Genomic DNA, 14,942 nt, shown 5'->3' with positions numbered 1-14,942 from the left:
GCAGAGAGAGAGGGAGACACAGAATCCGAAGCAGGCTCCGGCCCTGAGCTGTCAGCACAGAGCCCCACATGGGGCTCAAACCCATGAACTGTGAGATCATGACTTGAGCCAAAGTTGGACACTTAACTAACTGAGCCACCCAGGTGCCCCTTAATTTTTTTTTATTCTAGAGAGCGAGTGAAAGCAGGGGAGAGGGGCACAGGGGGAGAGAAAAAGAATCCTAAGCAGGCTCCGTGCTCAGTGAGGACCCAGAGGCAGGGCTTGATCCCATGACCCTGGGATCATGACCTGAGCTGAAATCAAGAGTCAGATGTTTGACTGAGCCAGCCAGATGCCCTGAAACATGATAATTTTACAGTAACAGACCCCAAATAAATGAAGACATGCAATTTTCCCAATAAAGTATTCAAAATAATTGTTTCAGGAAGCTCAGTAAGAAGAAAATATAGAAAGATAATTCAATGAAATCAGAAAAGCAATGCACAAACAAAAAAATTTTAACAAGGATATAGAAATCATAAAAAAGAAAAACAGGAAATATGGAGCTGAAGAATACAATGAGTGAAAGGAAAAATGCATCAACAGCAGACTTAACCCAGCAGAAGAATGAATCTGTGAAGTCATAGACAAGTCATTTGACATTACCCAGTCAGATAAGAGCAAAGAAAAAATGAATGACAAGATAAAGAAAATGTAATATCCGAAACCATAAAACTATTAGAAGAAAATGTAAAGAAATAGCTTTTTGACATTCATCTGAGCAATGATTTTTTGGATATGACACCAAAAACACAGACAACAAAAGCAAAAATAAATAGGCAGGACCACATCAAATTAAAAAGCTGCCTAGCAATGGAAACAGTCAACAAAATGAAAAGGCAATGTATGGAATGAAAAAATATTTGCAAACCATATATCTGATAAGCCATTAATATCCAAAATACATAAGGATTTATATAACTCAGTAGCAAACAAAACAAAACAAATAAACAACAAACAAAAACAAATGACATGATTTGTACATGGGGAAAGGACCTGAATAGAATTTTTCTAAAAAAGAAATACTAATAGCCAGCTGGTATATAAAAGGTGCTTAGCAGTGCCTGGGTGGCTCAGTCGGTTAAGCCTCTGACAGGCTCAAGTCATGATCTCACGGTCCATGAGTTCAAAACCTGTGTCAGGCTCTGTGCTGACAGCTCAGAGCCTGGAGCTTGCTTCAGATTCTGTGTCTGTCTCTCTGCCCTTCCTGCAGTCGTGTGCTCTTTTTCTCTCTCTCAAAAATAAACAAACATGAAAAAATTTTTAAGAGAAAGGTACTTAACATCACTAATCACTAGAGAAAATCTGAAGATCACACAATGAGATATCATCTCAGACCTGTTGCCAAAAAGACAACAGATAAGTGTTGGTGAGGAAATAGAGAAAAAGAAAACTTTGTACATTGTTGGTTGAATGTAAAGTGGTACAGCCACTAGGGAATACAGTAAGGAGATTTCTCAAGGAATTAAAAATTGAATTACTATATGATTCAGCAGTTCCATCTGTGGGTATATATCCTAAGAAATCAAAATCAGTATCCTGAAGAGATAGCTACACTACCATGTTCATTTTCTTGCAGCATTATTTACAATGGTCAAGATATGGAAACAACCTAAGTGTCCACTGATAGATGACTGGATAAAATAGATGTGAGCTCTCTTTATAGACATCTAGATAGATAGGTAGGTAGGTAGGTAGGTAAGTAGATAGATAGATAGATAGATAGAAAGACAGCAACATATAATGAGATACTATTCAGCCATGAAAATATGGATGTATCTAGAAGACTTTATGCTAACTGAAATTAGCCAGAGAAAAACAAATACTGTAATGATCTCACTTATATGTGAGATCTAAAAAAAAAAAAAAAAAAAAGTCCAATTCACAGAAGCAGAATAAAATGGTGGTTACAAAGGAGGATTGGGTTGGAGGAAAAGATAGGGATATGCTGGTCAAAGGATATAGGCCTTCAGTGATAAGGTGAATTAACTTTGGGAATCTGATGTACATCGTGGTGATTATAGTTAATCATGCTGTGTTATGTACTTGAAATTTGCTAAAAAAGTAGAACTTATGTGTTCTCACTTATGTTACCTCACATAGTAACTATGTGAAGGGATGAATATGTTAATTAACCTAATTGTGGTAATCATTTCATAAAATAAACATATGTCAAATAATCCCATTGTACACTTTAAACATATGCAATTCATGTGTTGATTATACCTCAATAAGATGAAACTTTTGTTTTAAATAAAAGAATAAAAAACAACAAAAGAGTAATGGTGCAGAGGAGATAACATATGTGATCCTTTGCTTCTGCAGAAATGTCTTATACAACCTCACATTTGTATAAATTTTGACTGAATAAATGACTCTAGTTGAGAGTTCATATCTCAGTATTGCAAAATTTGTCACATTAAAAAAATTTTTTTAAGTTTATTTTTGAGAGAGACAGCCACAGTATGAGTGGGGGAGGGGCAGAGAGAGAAGGGGAGAGAGAGAATCCCAAGCAGGCTCCGTGCCACCAGCACAGAGCCTGATGCAAGGCTTGAACCAATGAAACAGTGAGATCATGACTTGAGCGGAAACCAAGAGTCAGACACCTAACTGACTAAGCCACCCAGGCAGCCCTAAATTTGTTAACATTTTAAATTTTGTTTTGTTTGTCACTTTAGGACACTACTTTTTAAAAAGCATTTTTTAGTGTTTATTTATTTTTTGTCTGAGAGACGGAGAGACCATGAGTGAGGGAAGGGCAGAGAGAGGGAGACACAGAATCTGAAGCAGGCTTCAGGCTCTGAGCTGTCAGCACAGAGCCCAATGCAGGGCTCGAATTCATGAACTGTGAGATCATGACCTAAACTGAACTCAGATGCTTAACCCACTGAGCCACCCATGCACCCCATTTTGGGCCACTATTGAGCAGGCCGTTGTGTTTCTGTTTTCTGGTATGTTTCATGTGACCTACTTTCTGATTATTGAAAAATTTTGGATTTTTTTAAGGTTTATTTATTATTTTCAGAGAGAGGGTGTGGAGGGAAGGGGCAGAGAGAGAGGGGAGAGAGAAAATCCCAAGTGCGCTCTGCTCAGACCCACCAACCATGAGATCATGACCCAAGCCGAAATCAAGAGTTGGATGCTTAACAAACTGAGCCACCTAGGCACCCCCAAAATGTTAAGATCTTCTTTATATTCCTATTATTCTAAAATGTTATCCTCTGATACCCTTTCAAGACTTTACCAATTATTTATAATTTGAGTTTTCAGGGAGGAAGGGGAAGCAGGAGCATACTCCTCTTTATTGAGAATATACTACATACTCATTCGTTTTTTAATTGGGATGTTCCTCTTAATTGGATTTAGTATATTTTAAAACCAGAATGGACCTTGGAATTCACTCACTGGGCACAGTTTTTATCTGTAGGAATTGGGTTGTGTGAGTCCTGTTCTTTGATTAACACTAACTCTAGTCTTCACTCATATCACAGGTATTGAACCCACCCTATTTGCTCTCCATTTCTTTCTTTTCCATTTCTCCAAAACTCTCCTTTACTTCCTCTCCTTTTGTTTCTCATCTCTCCTTCTACCATGAAGTCATTTATTTTCATTACACAAGAATAACTCAGGTTTTTTGTTTCAGGGATTTGTGATATTCAGGGATGTGTCTATCGACTTTTCTCAGGAAGAGTGGGAATGCCTGGACTCGACTCAAAGGAATTTGTACAAATATGTAATGTTGGAAAATTATAGCAACCTGGTCTCAGTTGGTAAGTATACCTTTATCCAAAAAGTCTAGAGTGCTCTAGAATATTTGCTTTCCCTGAGAAGAATTTCTCAACTCCTCTCATATATCCTATGTATTTCCTTTCCCTATTCCTAAAGAAATGGCTTGAGATTTGTAGAGTTGGGAATGTATGGCTTTGTTTTGTTTTGTTTTGTTTTGTTTTTGTTTGTTTTGAGAGAGCAAGGGAGAGGGGCAGAGGGAGAGAGAGAGAATCCCAAGCAGGTTCCACACTCAGTGTAGAGCCTGATGTGGGGCTTGATCCCATGACTCTGGGATCGTGACCTGAGCCAAGACCAAGAGTCAGACACTCAACCAACTGAGCCACCCAGGCACCCCAGGAATATGTAGTTTCATTGGTCCCAAGGCCAACTCCATCTTCTCTGCTTTTTTTGTGGCCCTTCCAATAGTGGCATCACCTTTTATTTGCTGTTCACAGGACAGGATTTGAGTCCTGGGATACCTACAACAAAAATCTCCTTTCTTCTCTTGTGAGTAGGACTTTGCATTCCCAAGCCAGATGTGATTTCTTTACTGGAGCAAGGGAAGGAGCCTTGGAGTGTTTTTGACAGTGAGCTGACAAGGGACCCGTACCTAGGTAAGTGATTGACGATTATGTAAGGGAAAAGGAAGGCTGGATATAAACCAGCTGCTCAGTGAGGAGACCACATCTTTGAGATGTTTAGAGGAATCTCCTCTCAAAGTCCAACAACTATTAAGAAAAGTAAACTACACTATGAACTTCCAAATGCCCACACCTCCATCTTCAACCTAATACTCTCCATGCTTCTTTTCTCTCATGTTTTCTGCCTATTCCTAGTAGGTAATTCTAATGAGAAGCTTCTACTTTTATGTGAGATCTAATTCCAATTAGTTCACTCTCTCTTGCCTTTGGTCTATACATGTGTCATGCCTTTAAACATTTTGGTATTCAATATATTCAGTTTTTTTAGTCATTATTTTATTCATGTATTCATTCTTTCAGCCAACACTTCCTAATATTCTGTGTTGTGGAGAATATTTTTCTAGAACATTATAAAATATATCAGCTATTAAGAAACTTATAGCCTAGGGATTGAGAAAAATTGGTGATGGGGATTAAGGAGTACACTTGCTGTGATGAGCACTGGGTGATGTATGGAAGTGTTGAATCACTATATTATGCACCTGAAACTAATATTACATTGCATGTTAAGTAACTGGAATTTGAATAAAAACTTTTTTAAAAATCCATAAAAATCATTCAAAATGTAGAATTAATTATAATTGTAGAATTATTTGCGGTTCAAATACCACAACCAGGGAAAATGGCTAAAGACTAAATGGTGGAAAAGCCTCACAGAGTTGTAATAGTTGGAGCCCTAGGAGTGACTGCAGTCATCTTGGTAGAGAGTTTTGGGTGTAAAGGTCCTGTGCTTGGAATAGGATAGTAGAGGTTGCAGACAAGAAGAGATTGAGGTGAGGGAGGATGATCAAGCATTGCATGATGCATGCAATCAGCATAAAATAGAATGGGAGTGAGGGAGAAGGTCATGAACATGGATGATTCAAGGCAGAAGGCACAGTAAGTACAAACGTCTTGAGGCAAGCAGGCTCATTGTGTATAAGGAGCACCAAGGTGACCAGAATGTCTGGGATAGAGCAAACAAAGAGAAGAGTATGAGCTGTGATCAGAGATGTGTATGTTGGAAAGAGTCAGTTTATGATGACATTGCAAATTATGATTGAACCTTTTCTGACTGAAGTGGAAATAAGTAAAAGATTTTAAGCAGAGCTATGACATAATTAGATTTTTATTTTTCAAAAATACTATTTTTTCCTATTTACAGAAGAGGAAACTGAGACACAGAGACTTGAAGTAACTTGTCCAAGGTCAACAACTAGTAAGTGTTGGAGATAAGGTTTAAACCCAAGCTGTACATGCTTCTTAGCTCATAAGCTACATTGCCTCTCCAAGTCAAATCAAAGAAGTTTAGATATAATGGACATGTTTTCATCTGAATTGCTGATGAACAGATAGAAGTTAACTTTCAAAATCAATTTTTAAAATGAGTTTTTACATCCCATAAATAGATAACTATAGCACACATATTACATGCATTTATATTATATACACACACAAACTCATACACATATATACAAATTCATCATGGATTTCCTCTAAAACACTATATCATATGCCTTCCTTTCTTAATAAACTTTAGATATAATATTAATATATAATAATAGAGATATACTTGCATAATGAGGTTGTCTTTCAGATTCTTCCAATTTTAATTTCTAATTGAAACTTCCATTCTTCTATACTTTCTTTTGTAAGTAGTTTTTTCCCATATTTTTATGATTGATTTAAAAAAATTTTTAATGTTTTATTTATTTTTGAGAGAGAGACAGAGACAGAGAGAGAGAGTATGAATGGGGAAAGGGCAGAGAGAGAGACACACAGAATCCAAAACAGGCTCCAGGCTCTAAGCTGTCAGCACAGAGCCCGACACGGGGCCTGAGCTCATGAACCGCGAGATCATGACCTGAGCTGAAGTCAGATGTTTAACTGAGCCACCCACGTGCCCAGTATGATCGATTTTTTTTAAGTAGACAATTTTTTTGAGAGAGAGAGAGAGAGAGTAGGTGAGCAGGAGAGGGGCAGAGGGAGAGGGAGAGAGAGAGTCTTAAGCAGATTGCACGCTCAACACAGAGTTCAATGTGGGGCTCAATCTCACAACCACAACAAAATCAGGAGTCAAACACTCAGCTGACTGAGTCACCTAGGTGCCCCTAAAAGTAGACGATTTTTAAAGCTTTTTCCAGCAATATATACAATGCATATGTTCAATTTTATTACATCATCTTGAGGAATGTGTATCTTTTTAAAAATAAATTATGCTATGTTTCTTTTAGTCTTGGAATCAAGAACAATATCTTGCCCATTTTTTTTCAAACAAGAATATTTTTAACAGTGAATGTCAAATTGTCCTATAATGTTTTACATTCAGGATTTATCTAAGCACAACCCCAATATTGAATTCACATTAAGCAATTTTGTCTGATTTGATACTTGGGGTTGTGTACTTCTTAAAAAATTTTTTTAATGTTTATTCATTTTTGAGAGAGAGAGAGAGAGACAGAGCAGAGGATGAACAGAGAGAGACACACAGAGCTTGACATGGGGCTCGAACTCACAAACCATGAGATCATGACCTGAGCCAAAGTCGGGCGTTTAACCGACTGAACCACCCAGGCACCCCGGGGTTGTGTACTTCTTAATTCATCATATCAGGAGGCAAAGTCAAGGTGATTGGAGACGACTGCCAGAACTTTCCATTGGAAAGGTACATTTCCCCCCTTATAAATACTAAATAATTAGTGCAGTAATACTTGAAGACCGTATAACTATCCTCTAGAAATCTTTCACCCAAAATGTTTGGTATTCATTCTTATTCAAAACAGTTATTACATTGAGCTTAGAAAAGTTCTAATTTTATCGCTTTCTTTCTGCATTTATTGGTTGGCCTTGCTTTGTTAAAAAGAGATTTTTCTTTCCACTTTTGTTGAGAAACACTACAGATTCATTGCTTCTTTTAAAAAAACCAGTATCGGGGTGCCTGGATGGCGCAGTCAGTTAAGCGTCCGACTTCAGCCAGGTCACGATCTTGCCGTCCGTGAGTTCGAGCCCCGCATCAGGCTCTGGGCTGATGGCTCAGAGCCTGGAGCCTGTTTCCGATTCTGTGTCTCCCTCTCTCTCTGCCCCTCCCCGTTCATGCTCTGTCTCTCTCTGTCCCAAAAATAAATAAACGTTGAAAAAAAAATTAAAAAATCAGTATCTTATAACCCATTGTAATCATTCTTTTTTGTTATTAAACTATCATTCATATTTGGCCATTGAAAGCCCCTTACAGCTAGCTTCTGCATCCTTTTTTTTTCATGAGTGCATGAATCTTTAATGACCTTCTTCTTTCCTGGAACAAAAATATGTTCCAGTCTCATCTTGTATTATTCTTGCTCCCAACTTGGAATTAGCCAGCTCATTCATTAAAAGTCTTAGTTTCTTGGGGTGCCTGGGTGGCTCAGTCGGTTGAGCGTCCGACTTTGGCTCAGGTCATGATCTCGCAGTCTGTGAGTGTGAGTTCGAGCCCCGCGTCGGGCTCTGTGCTGACAGATCAGAGCCTGGAGCCTGTTTCAGATTCTGTGTCTCCCTCTCTCTCTGCCCCTCCCCTCTCATGCTCTGTCTCTCTGTCAAGGATAAATAAACATTTAAAAAAAAATTTTTTTAAAGTCTTAGTTTCTTGTAATAGGGAATGATGTTGATTGACCAATATGAGTGTGTAGTGTGCTTATTACTACTGGATTGCCATTGCTTTTATATCCATTAAATGGAAAGAGACAGGAACCTATCTCTCTCTCTTTATTTTCTCTATTTATTTTCTCTTTATTTAATCTTTATTTTTGAGAGAGAGACAGAGTGTGAGCTGGGGAGGGGCAAAGAGAGTGGGAGACACAGAATCCGAAACAGGCTCTGGGCTCTGAGCTGTCAGCACAGAGCCCAACACGGGGCTCAAGCTCACGAACCACAAGATCATGACCTGAGCCGAAGTCAGACGCTTAACTAACTAAGCCACCCAGGTGCCCCAGGAAACTACCTTTCATAATTGAATACTAATAACTCTAATTGAAGTCCAAAGGTGAGATTCTGTCTCACTTTTCTGCATTTCAGTTTTGTAACTTTTTCTTGAACAGTGAAAAAACCCTATTTCCTCCAACATGAGTATAGTTACTCAAGTCTTCTGTCCCAAGACTTGGGACTCTGTCCCAATACTACAGAACGGTTTCAAAATTAGAATATCGTACAACTACTGACAGGAAAACCTACCTGAAGCCATATTCATGATTTATTACACTTTGTTTCTTTTCCTGTTTTCCCTTAGAATATGTTACACTAAGGATTTCTAATCAGAGTACAGTTTGAAAAATTGCTAGATTAATTCTTTTTTGTGCATTTTCAGCTTAATATGCAGTTTATTTTAATTGTTGAGTTTAAGTTTTTTTTTTTAACTTATACTTGGAATATATAAAACATTTACATGCTTCAAAAGTCAATATAAAAATATACTTAGGGGGCGCCTGGGTGGCTCAGTTGATTAAGCATCTGACTCTTGATTTCGGCTCATGTCGTGATCTCACAGTTTATGAATTTGAGCCCCGCATCAGGCTCCATGCTGACAGTGCGGAGCCTGCTTGGGATTCTCTTCCCCTCTCTCTCTGCTCTTTTTCCTCTCTCTCTGCCTCTCATTCATTGCCCCTCTCAATCTAGGTAAAAAGTTTTTGGGGGGTGAGGGTGGGGGTTAGGGTAGTCTGATTAATCCTTTCTGCATTTATTTTTTCAGAAATAAAGCACATTCACATGTATATTCTTAATTCTCCTTCCTGATTTTACATGATTTACATTTTACATTTTATTCTCTCTGCACTCTTTTTTACTGTCCTGGTTTTCTTTTCAACGTTTATTTATTTTTGGGACAGAGAGAGACAGAGCATGAACGGGGGAGGGGCAGAGAGAGACGGAGACACAGAGTCGGAAACAGGCTCCAGGCTCTGAGCCATCAGCCCAGAGCCTGACGCGGGGCTCGAACTCCCGGACCGTGAGATCGTGACCTGGCTGAAGTCGGACGCTTAACCGACTGCGCCACCCAGGCGCCCCATACTGTCCTGGTTTTCTTTCAATAATTGTTAACAAGTTGTGAAAATCATTCCATATAGACAGTGGCAAAAAAAAAAAAAAAAGACATATAAAACTGATTTATCTTTCTTGGTGTTATATGTTTATTTTTGCCATAGCTCATTAATTATTAGAAATAATAGTTCCAGTAGTTAGTAGAGTTTCCATGCAGACAGTCACAAAATTTGCAAATATTTTCAGTTTTGTTTTTTGTTTTCCTATGCTTGTAACTGATACTCCTTTCTAGTCTCATCACTATTCCTACATCTTCCAGAAAGTGTTCAATAGAAGTAGTACATATTTTTTCATGATTTTTATGGGCATGACTTCTTTTTTCTTTTGTTTTAAGTTTTGGAATAATTTTATATATACCAAAAAGTTGCAAAAATAGCATATTCCTCACCTAATATCAATTTCTACTACATTTGTGTTATATATTTGAATTTACCCCTCCCATTTTTTTTATTCCCCCACCATAGTATATCTTGTATAAACTTCATGATTTATCCTTTCTCTGTTTTGTTTAATGTGAGCATCTATGCACATATCTTTATATATCCTCTTTCTTACATAAATGGTAGCAGCATACCCTAGATACAGTTTACTCCACCTTGTTCTTTAACTTAAAAAAGTGATGAAGATCATTCAATAGGAATATATAGATACTTCTTATTTCTTTATACAATTACATAGAAGTCAACTGTGTGCATACACTACAGTGAGTTCAAGTAGTATCAAGTTGGTGGATATTTGGATTGGTTATAGTCAGTTGCTCTTACAAAGTTATCTGTGGTGGATAACTTTCTGCATAAATCTCTTCAGATTCTTTCCTAAAATTATGTTTGGGTTCCTAGAACTGGGATTGCTCAAAGGATAAATACTTATATAATTTTTGCTAGAAACTGGCAAATATCCTCCTATGATATTTGCTACACTGAATGTGTGAGAGAAGTTACTTGCCTATTAAATAACCTAGACTAGGTTATCAGACTTTCGGGTTTTTGCCGAAGTATACTTTGAACTTATTCCAAACTTTAAGAATCATTGACTTAATCTTTTTCTGATCCCTTTCCCCATGCCTTTCTCTATCACTTTTCAATTTCTATACTTTATCTCTCAAATTGTACCACCATATAAGAACTATAATTTACATTTACATTTATAGATTAATGTCAATGTAATTCTGCCTTTTCTAAGTTTTGTGTCTATCCCCACCACCACCAAAAAAAGTGAATGTCTTATTTGTGGTTTCTTTCAGAATATAAATCTAGGTGTGAGAGCAAGAAATTATCTCTGAAAAAGGATAACTATAAAATAAATTCATCTCAATGGGTTATAATGGAAGGATTTACTAAGCGTGGACTTAAACAAGGATCTCAGGAAAAACATTTTGGCCAAGTCTCGTGTACCTCTGAAGACATGTCCCCTTTCATTCAGCATACATCTCTCTCTCTACATCAAACATTTAATACCAAAGAGAAATCTTATGAATGCAAAAAATATAAGAATGCCTATGAACAGGACTCAAAACTTACTACACATCAAGAAAGTCATACAGCCAAGAAATTTTATGACTATAAGGAATATGGGAGGGCCTTTGGTAGAACTTCAAAACTTAGTTCACATCATACAGTGCATATTGGTGTGAGATCCTATGAACGTGAGGAATGTATGAAGTCTTTGAATAGTGGCCCACACTTAATACAACATCAGATAATTTTTACTAAGGAGAAATCTAATGAATTTAAAGAAAGTGGGAAGGCCTTTACTAATGCTTCACAGTTTTTTCTACATCATAGCATTCATACAAGTGAGGAACCCTTTCAATGTAAGTACTGTGTTAGACAATTTAATAATGGTACAGCCTTTATTCGCCATCAGAGAATTCACACTGGTGAAAAACCCTATGAGTGTAATGAATGTGGAAAGGCTTTTAGTACAAGTTCAATATTTAGAGTACATCAAAGGATTCACACAGGTGAGAAACCCAATGAATGTAAAGAATGTGGAAAAGCCTTTCGTCATTCCTCATACCTTACTCAACACCAAAGAATTCATACTGGTGAGAAACCTTACAAATGTAAGTATTGTGTTAGGGCATTTAGTAATGTTTCGGCCTTTATTCGGCATCAGAGGATTCATACCGGTGAGAAACCCTACAAATGTAAGGAATGTGGAAGAGCTTTTAGTACTGGCTCAATACTTACAGCACATCAGAGAATTCACTCAGGCGAGAAACCATATTTATGTAAGGAATGTGGAAAAGCCTTTCGTCAGTCTTCAGATCTTACTCAACATCAGAGGATTCATACTGGTGAGAAACCCTACAAATGTAAGGAATGTGGAAGGGCCTTTCGTCGTTCATCAGAACTTTCTCGACACAAGTTAATTCATGCTGATGAGAAACTATATGAATGTAAAGAATGTGGAAAGATCTTGAGTAGGGACTCAATACTTATACAACATCAGAAAATTCACACAGGTGAGAAAGCCTGGGAATGTAATGAATGTGGGAAAGTTTTTACTTGTGCAACATACCTGGCCCGGCATCAGCGAATCCATACTGGTGATAAGCCATACACTTGTAACAAATGTGGGAAAGCTTTTCTTCGTTCTTCAGACCTTATTCTGCATCAAAGGATTCATACTGGTGAGAAACCCTATGAGTGTAAGAAATGTGGGAAGGCTTTTGCAAGAGGTTCAAATCTTAATCGCCATCAAAAAGTTCATAATAGTAAGAAATAGTATAAAGGAAGCTTTGTATTTAAGCATATCTTTTAGGTAACATGGCATGGAAGATAAACCCTAGAAACATAATAGGAGAAATCCTAAGAATTTATTGGTGAGAAAATGTAGAAATATAATTGATATGAGAATGACTTATGTGTTTCACAGTTTAACTACCATAAGAATAAAATGAATATTGGAAGGCCTCTATCAACAACTCATTCCTTTCTAAGTTTTAAAAACTTTGTTGTTTATTTTAATTTTTTTTTAATGTTTGTTTATTTTTGATAGAGAGGGACAGAGACAGAACATGAGCAGGGGAGGGGCAAGAGAGAGAGAGGGACACAGAATCCGAAGCAGGCTCCAGGCTCTGAGCTGTCAGCACAGCTTGATGTGGGGCTTAAACCTATGAACTGTGAGATCATGAACTGAGCTGAAGTTGGACACTTAACCAACTGAGCTACCCAGGTGCCCCAATTTTTAAAACTTTCTAATCTTGAGTGGAGAAGGTAAAAAATCTTTTTTGTTGTATTTTTTCATATTTTAAAATATGTTAAATCAACTTTGTTTTTTATATAGCTATAATTTGTTTAGTTTATGCATAGCTAAAATACTATACTATTATAAGTTGTACATTAAAAATTTGAATTTATTTTGTTCTCACCAAAATTCTTTTTTTTTTAATTTTTAAAATGTTTATTTATTTTTGAGAGAGAGAGATAGAATGCGAGTGGGGGAGGGGCAGAGAGAGACAGAGAGAGATGGAATCTGAAGCAGGCTCCAGGCTCTGAGCTGTCAGCACAGAATCCAAAGCAGAACTTGAACTCATGAACTGCGAGATCATAACCTGAGCCAAAGTCAGACGCTTAACTGACTGAGCAACCCAGGCACTCCATCACCAAAATTCTTATTCCAGTGCAACTTATTCAGTACCTATTTCTTGATGCTATTTATGCACAGTTTCATGATATTTTATATTTTTAGTGTTATAAGCTTGTATTTAATGACAGTCTTTTTATACCCCAACATCCAATTTCGGAACTCTTCAATTGATCTTTTTAGAATAAAGTTTTACCTGCATATCTTTACATCTGTACCATTTTATTTAAAATAGCATCACTTTAAGATATATATTTTAATATTGATAAAATGATATCATTATTTGTATATATAAATTAATATTTTTATTTTATAAAAGTGATATTTTGTTGTGATAATTTTTTCTAAATTTTTTAATTCTACAAAGAAGCCAATAAATTTACCTTTCATCCTCCCAAGGGACTATAGCTACTGTCACATTGTTGGAACAGATCTTTTCATAAATTTTTAAAAGCAAATGTAATGACATTACTCAAATTGTCTCATAAATTGCCTTTTTAATGACAAGATATGTCATACAGAACATTCCATGTGATTAAGTGTATTAATAATGTTAATATATATGACTGTACCATCATTTTTACCAAACATCTATGGCTAAATACTGTGATTAACTCCACTTTTTGTGTTTATAAGGAATGTCACATGTAGCATCCTACTTGGCATATTGTATTTGCTTGTCTGCTTTTCATTGTTGAAATAATCCATGCATACCTTTTAACATGTACATATTTTAATTTTTTTAATGTTTATTTTTAAGAATGAGAGAGATAGTGCAAGTGGGGGAGGAGCAAAGAGAGAGAGAGGGAGACACAGAATCTGAAGCAGGCTCCAGGCTCTGAACTGTCAGCCCAGAGCCCAACGTGGGGCTCGAACTCACGGAGTGTGAGATCATGACCTGAGCTGAAGTCGGACACTTAACCAACTGAGCCACCCAGGTGCCCCTAACATGACAGAGTAAGCTGGCTTCCCTTTTGACCATACTATGCTATGCTATTTTTCTCTCTTCCCCTCCATGTTACTTATCCTTGCAGAGTTTTTCCTAATGATTTTGCCCAAATGTAATGTGGGGACATTTTGATTTTTTAAAAATTATTTCCATTTCAATGTATTTATATTAAAAACATATTTATACGTATTAGTATACTTTATGTAAAGTGGGCATGGCTATATTCACTAGCATACTTGGGTTTGGTAAGGATCAAATGAGTTAATTTACACAAATATTTATAATTAAGGCGGTAACATACTCAGTAAATATAATCCATTGTCAAAATTATTTTTTCCTTTGGCTATTTTATTATTTATGAAAAAACTCTACTATGGTGTATATTTGCCTAAGTTTAATATTGGAGAAAAATCTTAAACCTCTAGTGAATATACTGAAGTCATCATCATTCCTCCTTGGTCGCAAGATGCATCCATCCTGAAGAAGAGAACCATAAAAATATAATAAATAATGCCTTTAATTCAACCTCTTATGTTGAATCCTAAAATTTATATCAGCATGAAACATTGCTGATAATATTATTGCCCACATTATCTGGGTGATTAAAAAATAATATTGGATTTTAGGAACATCTGACTCTTGATACAATGCATGTTTAAACCAACATTTGGCTAAGGGTGAAATACTGACAAAATAGAATTTCTTTGAACATAAAGGACACTGAGTATCCTACACAGCAAAACATGTGGGAGGTGGGAAAAATTACGGAACTTACAGCTCTAAATCTAGACATGTATTGCAATAATTAATACTTGAAATCTGGTACAGATGCTACAGGAACACAGAGGAAA

General features: G+C 36.6%; 1 protein-coding gene across 1 annotated transcript in view; it reads left to right on the top strand.

Moving 5' to 3' along the window:
• The window catches only part of LOC122494297 (zinc finger protein 850-like), a 52,608-nt gene extending 40,135 nt beyond the window's left edge, over positions 1–12,473 (top strand). Inside the window, exons 5-7 of the mRNA XM_043599363.1 lie at positions 4,263–4,314; positions 5,664–5,706; positions 10,795–12,473. Of these exons, the coding sequence (XP_043455298.1) occupies positions 4,263–4,314; positions 5,664–5,706; positions 10,795–12,281 (1,582 nt within the window). The 3' untranslated portion in view covers positions 12,282–12,473. The remainder of the gene's footprint in view (positions 1–4,262; positions 4,315–5,663; positions 5,707–10,794) is intronic.
• Positions 12,474–14,942: the final 2,469 nt, after the last annotated feature.

This window comes from Prionailurus bengalensis, chromosome E2 (genome assembly GCF_016509475.1).
Source record: "Prionailurus bengalensis isolate Pbe53 chromosome E2, Fcat_Pben_1.1_paternal_pri, whole genome shotgun sequence".
NCBI lineage: Eukaryota > Metazoa > Chordata > Mammalia > Carnivora > Felidae > Prionailurus > Prionailurus bengalensis.
The sequence above is the reverse complement of the archived record's forward strand: the minus strand, read 5'-3'. Positions and strand labels throughout refer to the sequence as shown.